The sequence below is a fragment of the Phyllobates terribilis genome, unplaced genomic scaffold (genome assembly GCF_046119375.1).
Source record: "Phyllobates terribilis strain yellow unplaced genomic scaffold, ASM4611937v1 Scaffold_323__1_contigs__length_2155407, whole genome shotgun sequence".
NCBI classification, from domain to species: Eukaryota; Metazoa; Chordata; class Amphibia; order Anura; family Dendrobatidae; genus Phyllobates; species Phyllobates terribilis.
Genome location: NW_027363083.1, coordinates 592,864 through 607,017, shown reverse-complemented (window position 1 = coordinate 607,017; position 14,154 = coordinate 592,864). Strand labels below are relative to the sequence as shown.

General features: G+C 44.0%; 1 protein-coding gene across 1 annotated transcript in view; it reads left to right on the top strand.

Annotated features, from left to right (window-relative positions):
• The first annotated feature begins 637 nt into the window (after positions 1-637).
• Positions 638-14,154, top strand: part of LOC141221153 (microtubule-associated serine/threonine-protein kinase 4-like) — a 46,095-nt gene continuing 32,578 nt past the window's right edge. The window contains exons 1-15 of the mRNA XM_073666499.1: positions 638-733; positions 964-1,065; positions 1,217-1,286; positions 1,861-1,928; positions 2,120-2,205; positions 3,034-3,242; positions 5,159-5,297; positions 5,387-5,519; positions 6,820-6,985; positions 7,092-7,190; positions 7,415-7,537; positions 7,682-7,791; positions 7,893-7,978; positions 8,375-8,511; positions 9,000-9,092. Of these exons, the coding sequence (XP_073522600.1) occupies positions 638-733; positions 964-1,065; positions 1,217-1,286; positions 1,861-1,928; positions 2,120-2,205; positions 3,034-3,242; positions 5,159-5,297; positions 5,387-5,519; positions 6,820-6,985; positions 7,092-7,190; positions 7,415-7,537; positions 7,682-7,791; positions 7,893-7,978; positions 8,375-8,511; positions 9,000-9,092 (1,717 nt within the window). The remainder of the gene's footprint in view (positions 734-963; positions 1,066-1,216; positions 1,287-1,860; positions 1,929-2,119; positions 2,206-3,033; positions 3,243-5,158; positions 5,298-5,386; positions 5,520-6,819; positions 6,986-7,091; positions 7,191-7,414; positions 7,538-7,681; positions 7,792-7,892; positions 7,979-8,374; positions 8,512-8,999; positions 9,093-14,154) is intronic.

Below are 14,154 nucleotides of genomic sequence, written 5' to 3'. Positions count from 1 at the left end.
TATACTGGCCCCCATATAGTCATCCATACAGTATACTGCCCCTCATATAGTCCTCCACACAGTGTATGGGCCCCCATATAGTCCTCCATACAGAATACTGGCCCCCATATAGTGCTCCATACAGTGTACGAGCCCTTATATAGTGTATGGGCCCCAGGCCTCCATACATTAAAAAAAAAAAAAAATGACATACTCACCTCACCTGCTGCCGCTGCTCTGCTCCGGACTCCTCAGCGTCGCTGTCTTCCCGCTCTGCACTGTGACTGCTCAGCAGAGGGTGTGGTGGAAAGACGTCATCCCACCCTCTAACCTGAGACGTCACAGCACAGGACGCGGAAGACACCGGAGCTGCGGAGGCACGGGGAGAGGTAAGTATTGTGCCGGGGCCCTGAGCGGAGTGGGGCCCCCTGCCTGCTCAGGGACCTGGCACTTGCCCGGGTGCTAACGCCGGGCCTGGGAGCGGAGCCTGTTGCAAGGGCCCCGATGCGGGGCATACACGGTGCAGGCGACTGCTATGGGCCCCCCCCCCCGGCTCACGGGCCCCATAGCAGTGGCGTGGCCTGCCGCCATTGGCGGTACGCCACTGCCTCCATAGCCTCCCCACTTTTAGCAGGAGACCCCCCATAGCCATGATGAAATGACGCATACCTCTATTTCTGGCACCACACTCCTCCTCCATCCCCGTCCGCCTCCCGGTCTGGATGTGTTTTCTGTCTGCGGCCACATTGTGCAGGTACAGTGCGCTTGCGCAGTCTATAGCGGCTTCGGAAAGAAGGACCCATCCCTGGTTATATTATAGATAATGGTGGGATAGAAGTTTCTTTCCTCCAATATAAAACACGATGAGTCCCCAGAGTTATTGTATCTGCAGAGAGGAGCAAATGTCACATACAATGGCGGCCTCCTCCATTGTGACCTTTCTCATCTCAAAATTTTCCTTTTTGTTTCTTTTCCTCTTTTTAGGCTGAAGAAAGATCTCAATATGGAGATTTGGCTTTTATTAAAGACCTGGCCGAAAAAGTCCTGTGTGTACTGGAGCGTCCGGCTCGCTCCTCGGAACGCCTGGTAAGGAGCCGTCATCTTCTCTAGCACACGTCTGATTTGTACAGTTACAATTGGCTGCATCTGTAAATGCAGGTTTAGTCCTTCCTGATTTATCTATGTGATGATTTAGTGTAAGGTTCCACATGTTAATTATATATATTATATCTACCAGGAAACAGCAGAAGGCGACACCAAAGACGAGCAAAATCTAATCCCGGGACTGAACAGCGATCTGACTACAGGTAAGCCGATCACCCGACCTCCTACAAGAAATATCCAGATATTATAGAGAACAGGGAATAATCTTACATTTACTCTGTATATTCTGTGTAATGGGAACCTGTCAGCACATTTTTGCATATTGTGGTATGACTGTACTGGCCATTTCTCTGTAATAATTTTTTGCAGAAATCCAATGTCTCAGTCAAGGGAAATCTAATGTAGAAGCCGTATACAAATCAGCATGGAAGTGCACTGGGGGCGTGGAAGAAGAAATCCATACTGTGACACGCCCCCAGTGCACTTCCAGGATAATCTGCATATGGCTCCTACGCTTCAGCTCTCTTACCATCACTCACATGTACAGCGAGGGGGGGGGGGTCCTCATTCATGTGATGATTGGGGGAGTCCTTCATCATTTCCATTACGTTTATTCATGGATGCTCCGTACGTTCTCATATTTAGAATCCCTATATAATAAGTATTATTCCCATTTACAGACATCTTGTCATGTCTGAGTTATATTGTTGTAATATATATGTAGGATTAATATCGTCTAATACATTTTATTTCTTCATCATTTTTTCACTCTTTTAGAAACAACTGTGTTGGCGGATGCTGACAGTAGAATCTGTGAGATCCCGGAGATCCAAGAATCTGACGGTGTAAGTATCATGGAGAGAGATGACGGTGTATCACCAGATTATGGGGTGTGAATGACACCTCCAGTATTGTCCCCATATAACCATGGGATGTCTCTATTCTAAGAGGAGATGACAGAAGGGAGATGTTTTTGCATCCGGAGCTTTTTTCCAGCAGCTTCTATATCTTTATATAATTTCTTATTTTTTTATAGAGCGTGATCAAATCATTGACCCCGTCAAGACAGCCGCATAAGAGCGACTATGGGACATCCAAACTGATCAGCAGTGGAAGTTTTGGGTGAGTTTTCTGTTGGCATAATCCACATTTCTCAAGGTTCCCAATGACAATGCTCCAGACTCTGTGCTCTTCCCTTCAGTGTTATCATAGGGAAATTATATGATCTGTAGGAAAACAAACTATTAAGGAAAGGGATTAAAATAGAATAATATATTACACCTGCCTGTCCTAGACCCTCATCTGTTCTTACACTGCCACCCCCATCAGAGCTTCCCCCTCCTCCGCACCGGTCTGTTCTTTTCGGAATCCATTAGCGAACTGATAAGAGTAATTGGCAACACATGGTCAAGTGAGGGGGTGACACGAAATTTCATCAATGACATCTGCACCCCCCAACCTCCACCATGACCATGTGAGTCTACTCCCTGGTCTCAGCAATAAAGACTGGCACAGAGGACAAGTGGCTATAATGGGTTTCATTTTTTGTAACTCCTTCGCTCCCCTCCATTTATTATGTTGTTATGTCTTGGGGTATGCGGGAGCATAATTAACGTCATGTTATGGCAATTGGAGCACTTTTAATTTGGACCAACTTTTATTTGCACTGAATCGTATCTACTGGTCTAATGTAGTGAATCTGCCCAAGAATAATTTCAGTAGATTCTCTCACCTGTAATGTGACCTGGGTGAGGGCTCCGGTGGACGTGGCATTGTGGACACCTCCCATAGGTGATCTATGTAGTGATCTTTTATCAAATTCTAGACATGGATTTCCAGTGACGGACAGACTTCTAGCATTAAACATTAGTACAAAACATTATATAATGACTTCTATAGATGTTCTTGTAGTAAAGATTCATTCTAACCATTGATTCTCTTTCTCTCCAGTGCCGTCTACTTAGCGCACCATAAAGACTCACACCAGATCTTTGCTTTGAAGAAAATGTTCAAGCGAAACCTGAACACTCCAAAAAGAGTGGCATTGGCCTTTCTGGAGAGGGACATCCTAACATTCGCAGATTGTCCCTTCGTGGTCTCCATGCTCTGCTCCTTTCCAACAAAATCTCACCTGTGTATGGTAATGGAGTATGTAGGAGGTAGGACATGTATATTGTAGTATATTCAGCCCATGTCTGCTTACATCTTATCACTGCTCTTATAATTAGGATAATTAGGACAGTTACATCCTCACAGTGCGTTTACTGTAGGTTTTCTATTACCAAGATGCCTGGAAATTCTTGATCTGTGTACAGCAGTGCTATGGTGCCAGTGAGTCAGATCGGGCCTGGCACCGCTCGGCACTGGGCCCCATTCCACCACCTGTCATCACAATTTCAGTGGTATTCACATTGTCAGAATATGAATACCGATGAAAACAATGGTGGATCAGGGAGCCAAAGGTTCCTAAATCCACCATTCAGCCTCCGCAGATGGGTCCGAGACTCCGTGTACTGCAGGTTCTTCGATGTCGCCACAATATTGCATCTGTAGTGTGGAGTCTCAGTACTTACACTGCACAGGTGGGGCTGGTGGGGGCCATAACACTGAGTGATGGGGCAGGTGGAGACCATATGCTGAGTAGTAGGGCTGGTTGGGGCCATAATACTGAGTGGTGAGGCTGGTGAGGGCGATAATTCTAAATGGTGAGGCTGGTGGGGGCCATAACACTAAGTAGTGGTGGGGGCCATAATACTGAGAGGTAGGGCTGGTGGGGGCTATAGTACTGAATGGTGGGGCTGGTGGGTGCCTTACTACTAAGTGGTGGGGCTGGTGGGGGCCATAACACTGAGTGGTGGGGCTAATAAGGGCCATAATTCTGAGTAGTGGGGTTGGTGAGAGCGATAATACTGAGTGTTGATACTGGTGGGGGCCATAATACTGAGAGGTGGGGCTGGTGGAGGTGGTAGTACTGAGTGGTGGGTGCCTTACTACTAAGTGGTGGGGCTGGTAGGGGCCGTAACAATGAGTGGTGGGGCTGGTGAGGGCCATAATACTGAGTGTTGAGGCTGGTGGGGGCCATAATACTGAGTAGTGGGGCTATTGTGTGCCTTACTACTAAGTGGAGGGACTGTTGGGGGCAATAACACTGAGTGGTGGGGCTGCTGAGGGCCATAATACTGAGTGGTGGGGCTGGTGAGAGCAATTATACTTAGTTGTTGGGCTGGTGGGGGCATAATACTGAGTTGCGAGATTGGTGGAAGCCATAATACTGAGAATTGAGGGTTGTGGGTACCATAATACTGAATGGTGTGCCGTGTGAGGGGCTATAGGGGACTGTGAATGCCGCTATATTGAGTTGGTGACTGTACATGCCCCTACATCCCCTGGGGGTCCTCATATTGAATGGTGTGCAGTGGGGGTCCTTATTCTGTGTGGGGATCCTAATTCTGTTTGATTGGCTTTGGGGGCCATCATACTGCGTGGGCAGTGGTGGAGACCATTATATTGTCTGAGGGGCTATGGGGGCCATTATATTAAGTAGGGGGGGCTGTGGGCGCCATTATACTGAGTAGGGGGCTGTGACTGGCCTCATACTGAGTGGGGACATTATAGACAGGTGCTACATTATATCTGTAAGGTGAAACTGGATTAAGATTTCACTGTGGGGATATCTAACTCAGTCTGTGGGTGGGGGCATTTTTGGGAGCATCATATGCTAAAATGGTTATAAAAGGTGTATTGCTGTTGAGAACATCGATTGACTTCAGTAAGGTTTTTTTTTAAGGGGCGTGCAGTTAGAACTTTTGCTATGGGGCCCTGAGATTTCTCTGTCCGCCACTGTCTGTGTGATCTCCCTGTCAGTATCTCCAGCTGTAGACGAGATGTGACATCACTTTATGTTATTAGTTACATGGACGACATTTCTCCATCGATTCAGACTAATATTATGTGCACTATACATTATATCTGTTTATATTCTCTCCTATCCCAATGTCTCCGCTCACTTCCCATTATACATCATGGTGATCTGCTGTATAAACCACACACCGGTCATATTTCCTTTCTTCTATAGGTGGCGACTGTGAGACCCTCCTAAGCACCAGGGGTCCTCTATCTGTCCCCTTGGCCCGCTTATACTTTGGAGAAGCGGTTCTTGCTGTGGAATACCTCCATAGCTACGGTGTGGTGCACAGAGACCTGAAGCCGGATAAGTAAGTGCCCCTCGTAGTATAATAAAGGGGGGAAGTTATCATTTATTATCATACGGTCTGTGAGGCTAAAACCATCTTCTCTTCCACAGCCTCCTCATTACATCTGCTGGACACATAAAAGTTACCGATTTTGGGATTTCAAAAGTTGGTGTCATGATACCAAAAACCAACACCTACAAGGAATTAGCGGAGGACATCACCAGGGAGTTCCTGGACCGTGAGGTGGGTAACACTTACAGGAATTTAGCTTGTTCTTTACAAATCTCCAAGGACCAAAGCAAAGAAAGACCTTAAATATAACTTTTAATAGATACATTTAAAAGCACCCATATCAATATATAAAGACAAAATCCATAAAATGTGGCGGCAGCAGTATTCTCCGATCGGGGTGTATTTATCTCCCGCGTCTGTCCACTGACTCATTGTGGCTATCTCCTAATATGATCCCCTGATGAACCCCAAATTAGGAGGGGGAGAAACGTGTTGGGACAATTTACAGATAAGTCCTCTGGTTACTGCTGACTAAAATGCTTTTTTGGCAACTTTTTTTTGTAATTCGCACACTGGATAATGCTCTGTCCCAACATTTGGACGTGTCCTGTGTAGATCAGTCCTGATTATAGATTAGCCAGGGGGATTTTGAGGTTGTCTATATATACTGTCTGTCCTAGACTATTATCTTCATGCTCAATGTCATTATATAGGTGACTTGTTACTACTTTGGACATATTTATGTTCCTATGTTTACCGTTAATTGAGCACACGTGCTTTTATAATATTGTTCTTGTTGCCCGTAATTGCCAGCACTAATGTACTTTATGTATCTATAATAGGCTTCTGAATGATGGTTTATATATCATACTGAATTGTGTATAGATTGGTGCATTTGATATCCTATCTGTACTAGTGGAACTACATTATATCAGCTTCCCTGTTTCCATATAATTGATACATTGAATATTGCCTTTTTTTCATTCAGCATGTTAGCAGCGACATGACTGTCTGCCTTTCATCATTATCTGTATATGTGTATGTCTGTCTAGGGGTGGATAGGGTCACGGAGGGTGTGCCGATGTGGAGGGGGGCGCCAAACCGATTAGCTAGGGTGTCAACCTCCACTGGCAGGCGGGATCTCAGCCCATTTGGGATCTCTAGGGCAAGCCTGCATGTCAATTATCCTACGTTTATCCCACTACCCATATATTGTACATTTTATGCATTTTGTCTTCATATATTGATATGGGTGCTTTTAAATGTAGCTATTAAAGATTATATTTTAAGGGGTTTTCTTTGTTTTGCTTTGGTATTTGGTTAACTAATATACCCCATCTGTTCACCTTGCCTTTGGCATATGTTTTTTTTTCTTTACAAATCTCATCACACTATTGTGTCTTCTCTACATTCTTCATTTCTAGAGAACGTTTCCATTGATATTTTATCTTTTGTCATTGTGTTTTTATGGCGAGAACGTGTTATAATAACAATTTTATCATTTTCATCTTTATCTTCTGTTGTTTTCCAGTTATGTGGCACCCCATATTACATCGCCCCAGAGGTCATCCTCAAAGAAGGCTATGGAAGACCTGTTGACTGGTGGTCAATGGGGATAATCCTACATAAATTTCTCACGGGATCTGTACCATTTGATGGAGATTCTGTAGCTGAGCTTTATGACAGGATTGTCATTGGTAAGTGGAATGATCCGACCATTGCTTTGATCAGTTACATTGGTTTAGGTGTTTACTTTGCTTTAGCTTACAGTCCAGTAAAGAGATTTTATTTTCTGTATAACAGGTGACATAATTTGGGATTGTAATTCCGCTCCTACTCCCAATGCACAGAACCTGATTACTGAGCTGCTCAGAACAAATCCTGCAGATAGACTTGGGACAGGTAAGAGATATAATACTATTCACCTATCACACTTATCACTCATGTCCTTGAGGATCAACACGTCTCTATCAGATTGTCCATTTCTAGTTCTCCACACTATGACTTTCAGTCTTCTTCCTTCATGTTGACTCAGTTATGTCATTAATTCAGATTAAGTTAAACTGTTCAGATGTGAAGCAATCTCTGACAATGTCCACATCACTTTTGTTTTGTTCTTTTTCCAGGAGGATCACTTGAGATCAAGAGTCATCCATTCCTGAGTGACTTAGATTTTAACAACCTTCTAAGTCAGAAGCCAGAGTACATTCCTCAGCTTGCCTCAAATGTGGACAACAGCTTATTTATCGGTAAGTAGAAGAAGACATCATCTAGACTAAGCGGCTGTTTGTCTTGTCTTCCATAAAATGTAATAATCAGTACCCACTAATATTGTGATAAATGACGCCTGTTTTATACTAACAACCTCTAATAATACTTCATTACTTTTGTAGATCACTCTGAAATAGACCATTCGGTCTCAGAGGATGAGGAGGGTACAAGTGAGAACAATGAGAACCTTGACTTCCAAAATTTTACATCATCTTCTGAAAAGCTTTCTAAAGTAAGTACCGTATGTGATCAATAAATCCAAAATATGTGAAACAAAAAAGACCTCTAAAAGTAAAAAAAAGTATTTCATATCTTGTTTTTGTCCATGTTTAGCTCTGTACCATCACTACCAGAACGATGAATGATGAGGACCAGAAGTCTCCTCCAGAGTGTACGCCAGCAACCAATATCTCAGAAATGTGAGTAGATTATGGGGTCATTAATGGGAGTTCCAGGCTGATATATATGCACAACATATAATATAGGACATAAATACCATAATATCAAATTCAGCCTCAATGATTAGCGGTCATTGTGCTTTTGGCTTCAGAAACCGTTGGTGATAATAGCCCATAATTGCAGCCATTCACGCGTATTAGAGCTGCCCATACTGTAGGAGAGATGTAGTATTACATGCCAGCCATTATTGCTAGTTGTTTTTCGCTCTGATCCATAGAAGGTAGATTGGAGCATAAAACCTTCCTCACTATGACTGTCATATGTCCTATTAGGCCCTCTAGTCGGTGTTCTTCTAGTGAGACCACCCCTTTTATTCTGCATTGACTTGTGATTTACATGTTTTTCTTAAATCATAGAATGGGAGAGTTGGAAGTTACCTCCTGGGTCTTCTGGTCCGACCCCCTGATTCTTCCTGACAGGCAGAAAGAATCGCTTTCTGAATCTGATAGCGACAATGCTATAAACAGCTTGCCCTCCTCGTCCCCATCATCAGGTATGTATATACAGCATCAAAAGGTGAATGTTGACTTCAAGGCTCAAATATTTGGTTTTTCTGTATTAGGTCTCCTATGTTGTCCAGGTTTCATGGATCCCAATTATATTTTCCATGGGCCCATACTGTATTTCTATTTCCTTAATTTTATCCAGGAATTGTTTTCATGGATTCTGTAAAATACGTTTTAGCATCCAGGAACTCACTTCAATATAAGAAGACATCGTCTCCTATAGTAGAATATCGCTCATTAGTGATGCACCACGTGGCGGCACACAGGGCGCTTACTGCTCCATATCAGTGATACATCTAATGCCCCTCAGATTAGGTCATGAACGGTATATAGGACTTATTCTGCCCTATAATAATGCAATGCCAGATTATCAGGACTATAGGGGACAGGACTAGAACAATTCTTCTATATACAGTACACAAAGCAGATCCTATAAGAATATTTCTTTACTGAGTTTTTTTTACTTTCTGATCAGAATTTACAACTGAAGAGGAAAGAAAATCTGAAATGAATCTGAGTATAGACCAACAAAACTCAGAAAATGGGAAAAAGGGGAAAAAGAGACGAGGTAAGTGTGAGAATCATCTCCATGTTGTGTGATGTTAGTGATGAGAATAAGTCATGGGGAGCAGATGTCATCTGTCAGTGATGGGATTGTCACATGTATGATGGCTGACAATGACCCCGGACATCTGTGTGAATAAGATTCCTCTGCTGTCCGGCCGGCCACACTGACCGCACAGTAGCATCATGTAATATGGAGTCCCATCACTTACACTGTATGTATTTCTCTTCTCTTAGGTTCCATCTTCCGCCGGATCTTATCATCCTGCCGGCGTGGATTATCTAGGGCTGCTCGTGCATTTGCATGCTGTCGCTGTTGCCCAAGTGTCATCTAAAAGACGGAAAAGCTCCGCATCTAGCGGAGTACAGCTGATCCACCATCACTGCTGGACCTGTAAAGAAGGACCTTCACCATCTACCTGTGGCCTTCTAACTGTAACATCTCTACCCGGACTTGTTTCGGTAATGCCTCTGTCACCAGGCTCCGCTGTATCCATACTGCTCGCCTGACTTGGCTTTTTTTACTGATCACCTGGTATCTGATCCGGATTTCTTCCTGACTATGATTTTGTCTACTGATTCTGTCCCTGATTTTGTTCATCCCTTATCCTTCTACCCTATCCCTAATAAAAAAAAAAACAACTTCTATATTTATTGAAATTTTCTTATATCTATCAAACTTCACTCTGCATTCTGCTAAGCGATAAAAAATACATATTAACAATTCTGCTTTTAAAAGAATTTTAATTATATATATATATAGAGATCAGGGCTGGAATGGGATGAAAAATGAAAAAGCACGCCTGTCACACAAACCCCACCAGCCCACATGCCAAATCACCGCCCCCCTCATCCCATTGAGGCACAATGAAAAGTTCAGCACATTTTGCTTTCTTGTTCATGCCCCTCACCACTCCATTATAGGGGATGTTTATTAAGCCACGTTTGAATGGAGCTGCAATGCGAATGATCGACTACCGCTCCATTCACCCAGAGCTCTTCAGATCCCTGGTTCTCGGAAACAGTGGGGGTCCCGGCTGTTGGACCCCCAGCAATCAGAAAATTATTCCATATCCCAATGATAGAGGACAATTTCCAAACTTCAGATAACCCCTTTAAACAAGTTGTTCAGGATTAATTTTTATTTAACCATAGGATTGTAGACATAGAAAATAATAAACCCATCAGTACTGACCCTCCCCAAAGCCAATGCCACCTCTTCTTCAGCAGAACAGGAGAAGTGGTACTGTGCAGAGTATATATACAGAATAATACAGATACTGAGAATTACACCCAGTATACAGGACAAGAGAAGTGGCACTGTGCAGTGTATATATACAGAATAATACAGATAGTGAGAATTACACCCAGTATACAGGACAAGAGAAGTGGTACTGTGCAGTGTATATATACAGAATAATACAGATACTGAGAATTACATCCACTATTCAGGACAGGAGAAGTGGTACTGTGCAGTGTATATATACAGAATAATACAGATACTGAGAATGACACCCAGTATAATATACAGAATAATACAGATACTGAGAATTACACCCAGTGTAATATACAGAATAATACAGATACTGAGAATTACACCCAGTATACAGGACAAGAGAAGTGGTACTGTGCAGCGTATATATACAGAATAATACAGATACTGAGAATGACACCCAGTATACAGGACAGGAGAAGTGGTACTGTGCAGTGTATATATACAGAATAATACAGATACTGAGAATGACACCCAGTATACAGGACAGGAGAAGTGGTACTGTGCAGTGTATATATACAGAATAATACAGATACTGAGAATGACACCCAGTATACAGGGCAGGAGAAGTGGTACTGTGCAGCGTATATATACACAGAATAATACAGATACTGAGAATGACACCCAGTATACAGGACAAGAGAAGTGGTACTGTGCAGTGTATATATACAGAATAATACAGATACTGAGAATGACACCCAGTATACAGGACAAGAGAAGTGGTACTGTGCAGTGTATATATACAGAATAATACAGATACTGAGAATTACACCCAGTGTAATATACAGAATAATACAGATACTGAGAATTACATCCACTATACAGGACAAGAGAAGTGGTACTGTGCAGTGTATATATACAGAATAATACAGATACTGAGAATGACACCCAGTATAATATACAGAATAATACAGATTGTAAGGCAGCGCTAGTCATCATACTGGGGGTTACTCGCTTCGCTGCGTCAATCAATGCACACGTGCAATGTCTTTACGTTTTTCTCACAATGTTGCAGTTTATTACATCATAAGCCACAGTTCACCAGGTCCAACTCCGTGGCACGCCGACACACATATCTACAACATTCATGAGACAAGTGGCACACAGGCCCACTTGCTCCAGGTTACAGCCTACGGCAAGGTAATAAATTATCAATGACCATAACACAGTCCATGTAACAAAGTGTACTACCTTTGCCGGGTTTAGTTGCTGCAGTCCATTTTAATCCGCCACCACTGTGGCTTTGTGGCTTCCCAGGTAGGGGTCTCCAGCCGTCGTTCCCTCAAAGGCCACTGACATCCACACAGGATCCAGGCTCTGCCTTTCAGGACTCTTCCTCAATAATCCGCCACCACTGTGGCTTTGCGGCTTCCCAGGTAGGGGTCTCCAGCCGTCGTTCCCTCAAAGGCCACTGACATCCACACAGGATCCAGGCTCGACCTTTCAGGTACCAGGCTTCACTCCAAAGCCGCTGCCTTCCAAGGCCACTAGCATCCGCACAGGATCCAGTCTTTGCCTTTCAGGCTGCCAGGCTTCACTCGGCCTCACTAGGCCTCTCACAAACGGTGTCCCACACACACGGAGCACAGGCCTCACGCCTCACACCGAACACACCTGTCTCCAATTACCGGGGTTTATATATCCTGTGCACACATACACCCATACTGACAGGACCTTGCTGATGTCACAGTCATGTGATCAGTCAGCTGTGTGTATAGGTCCTGTGTGCTGTCCCAGTCATGTGTACAGACCTTTACTGTGCATACAGGACCTGTGTGATGTCACAGTCATGTGACCAGTCAGTTAAAGGGGAAGGTACATGGTCAGGTAAAACACATCCTGGACCATTTACAGTAATGCTAGCAAGCTGCTGCATTACAAGATACTGAGAATTACACCCAGTATACAGGACAAGAGAAGTGGTACTGTGCAGTGTATATATACAGAATAATACAGATACTGAGAATTACACCCAGTATATAGGACAAGAGAAGTAGTACTGTGCAGAGTATATATACAGAATAATACAGATACTGAGAATGACACCCAGTATACAGGACAAGAGAAGTGGTACTGTGCAGTGTATATATACAGAATAATACAGATACTGAGAATTACACCCAGCATACAGGACAAGAGAAGTAGTACTGTGCAGAGTATATATACAGAATAATACAGATACTGAGAATGACACCCAGTATACAGGACAGGAGAAGTAGTACTGTGCAGAGTATATATACAGAATAATACAGATACTGAGAATTACACCCAGTATACAGGACAGGAGAAGTGGTACTGTGCAGTGTATATATACAGAATAATACAGATACTGAGAATGACACCCAGTATACAGGACAGGAGAAGTGGTACTGTGCAGTGTATATATACAGAATAATACAGATACTGAGAATTACACCCAGTATACAGGACAAGAGAAGTAGTACTATGCAGAGTATATATACAGAATAATACAGATACTGAGAATGACACCCAGTATAATATACAGAATAATACAGATACTGAGAATTACACCCAGTATACAGGACAAGAGAAGTGGTACTGTGCAGTGTATATATACAGAATAATACAGATACTGAGAATTACATCCACTATACAGGACAAGAGAAGTGGTACTGTGCAGTGTATATATACAGAATAATACAGATACTGAGAATGACACCCAGTATAATATACAGAATAATACAGATTGTAAGGCAGCGCTAGTCATCATACTGGGGGTTACTCGCTTCGCTGCGTCAATCAATGCACACGTGCAATGTCTTTACGTTTTTCTCACAATGTTGCAGTTTATTACATCATAAGCCACAGTTCACCAGGTCCAACTCCGTGGCACGCCGACACACATATCTACAACATTCATGAGACAAGTGGCACACAGGCCCACTTGCTCCAGGTTACAGCCTACGGCAAGGTAATAAATTATCAATGACCATAACACAGTCCATGTAACAAAGTGTACTACCTTTGCCGGGTTTAGTTGCTGCAGTCCATTTTAATCCGCCACCACTGTGGCTTTGCGGCTTCCCAGGTAGGGGTCTCCAGCCCTCGTTCCCTCAAAGGCCACTGACATCCACACAGGATCCAGGCTCTGCCTTTCAGGACTCTTCCTCAATAATCCGCCACCACTGTGGCTTTGTGGCTTCCCAGGTAGGGGTCTCCAGCCGTCGTTCCCTCAAAGGCCACTGACATCCACACAGGATCCAGGCTCTGCCTTTCAGGACTCTTCCTCAATAATCCGCCACCACTGTGGCTTTGCGGCTTCCCAGGTAGGGGTCTCCAGCCGTCGTTCCCTCAAAGGCCACTGACATCCACACAGGATCCAGGCTCTGCCTTTCAGGACTCTTCCTCAATAATCCGCCACCACTGTGGCTTTGCGGCTTCCCAGGTAGGGGTCTCCAGCCGTCATTCCCTCAAAGGCCACTGACATCCACACAGGATCCAGGCTCGACCTTTCAGGTACCAGGCTTCACTCCAAAGCCGCTGCCTTCCAAGGCCACTAGCATCCGCACAGGATCCAGTCTTTGCCTTTCAGGCTGCCAGGCTTCACTCGGCCTCACTAGGCCTCTCACAAACGGTGTCCCACACACACGGAGCACAGGCCTCACGCCTCACACCGAACACACCTGTCTCCAATTACCGGGGTTTATATATCCTGTGCACACATACACCCATACTGACAGGACCTTGCTGATGTCACAGTCATGTGATCAGTCAGCTGTGTGTATAGGTCCTGTGTGCTGTCCCAGTCATGTGTACAGACCTTTACTGTGCA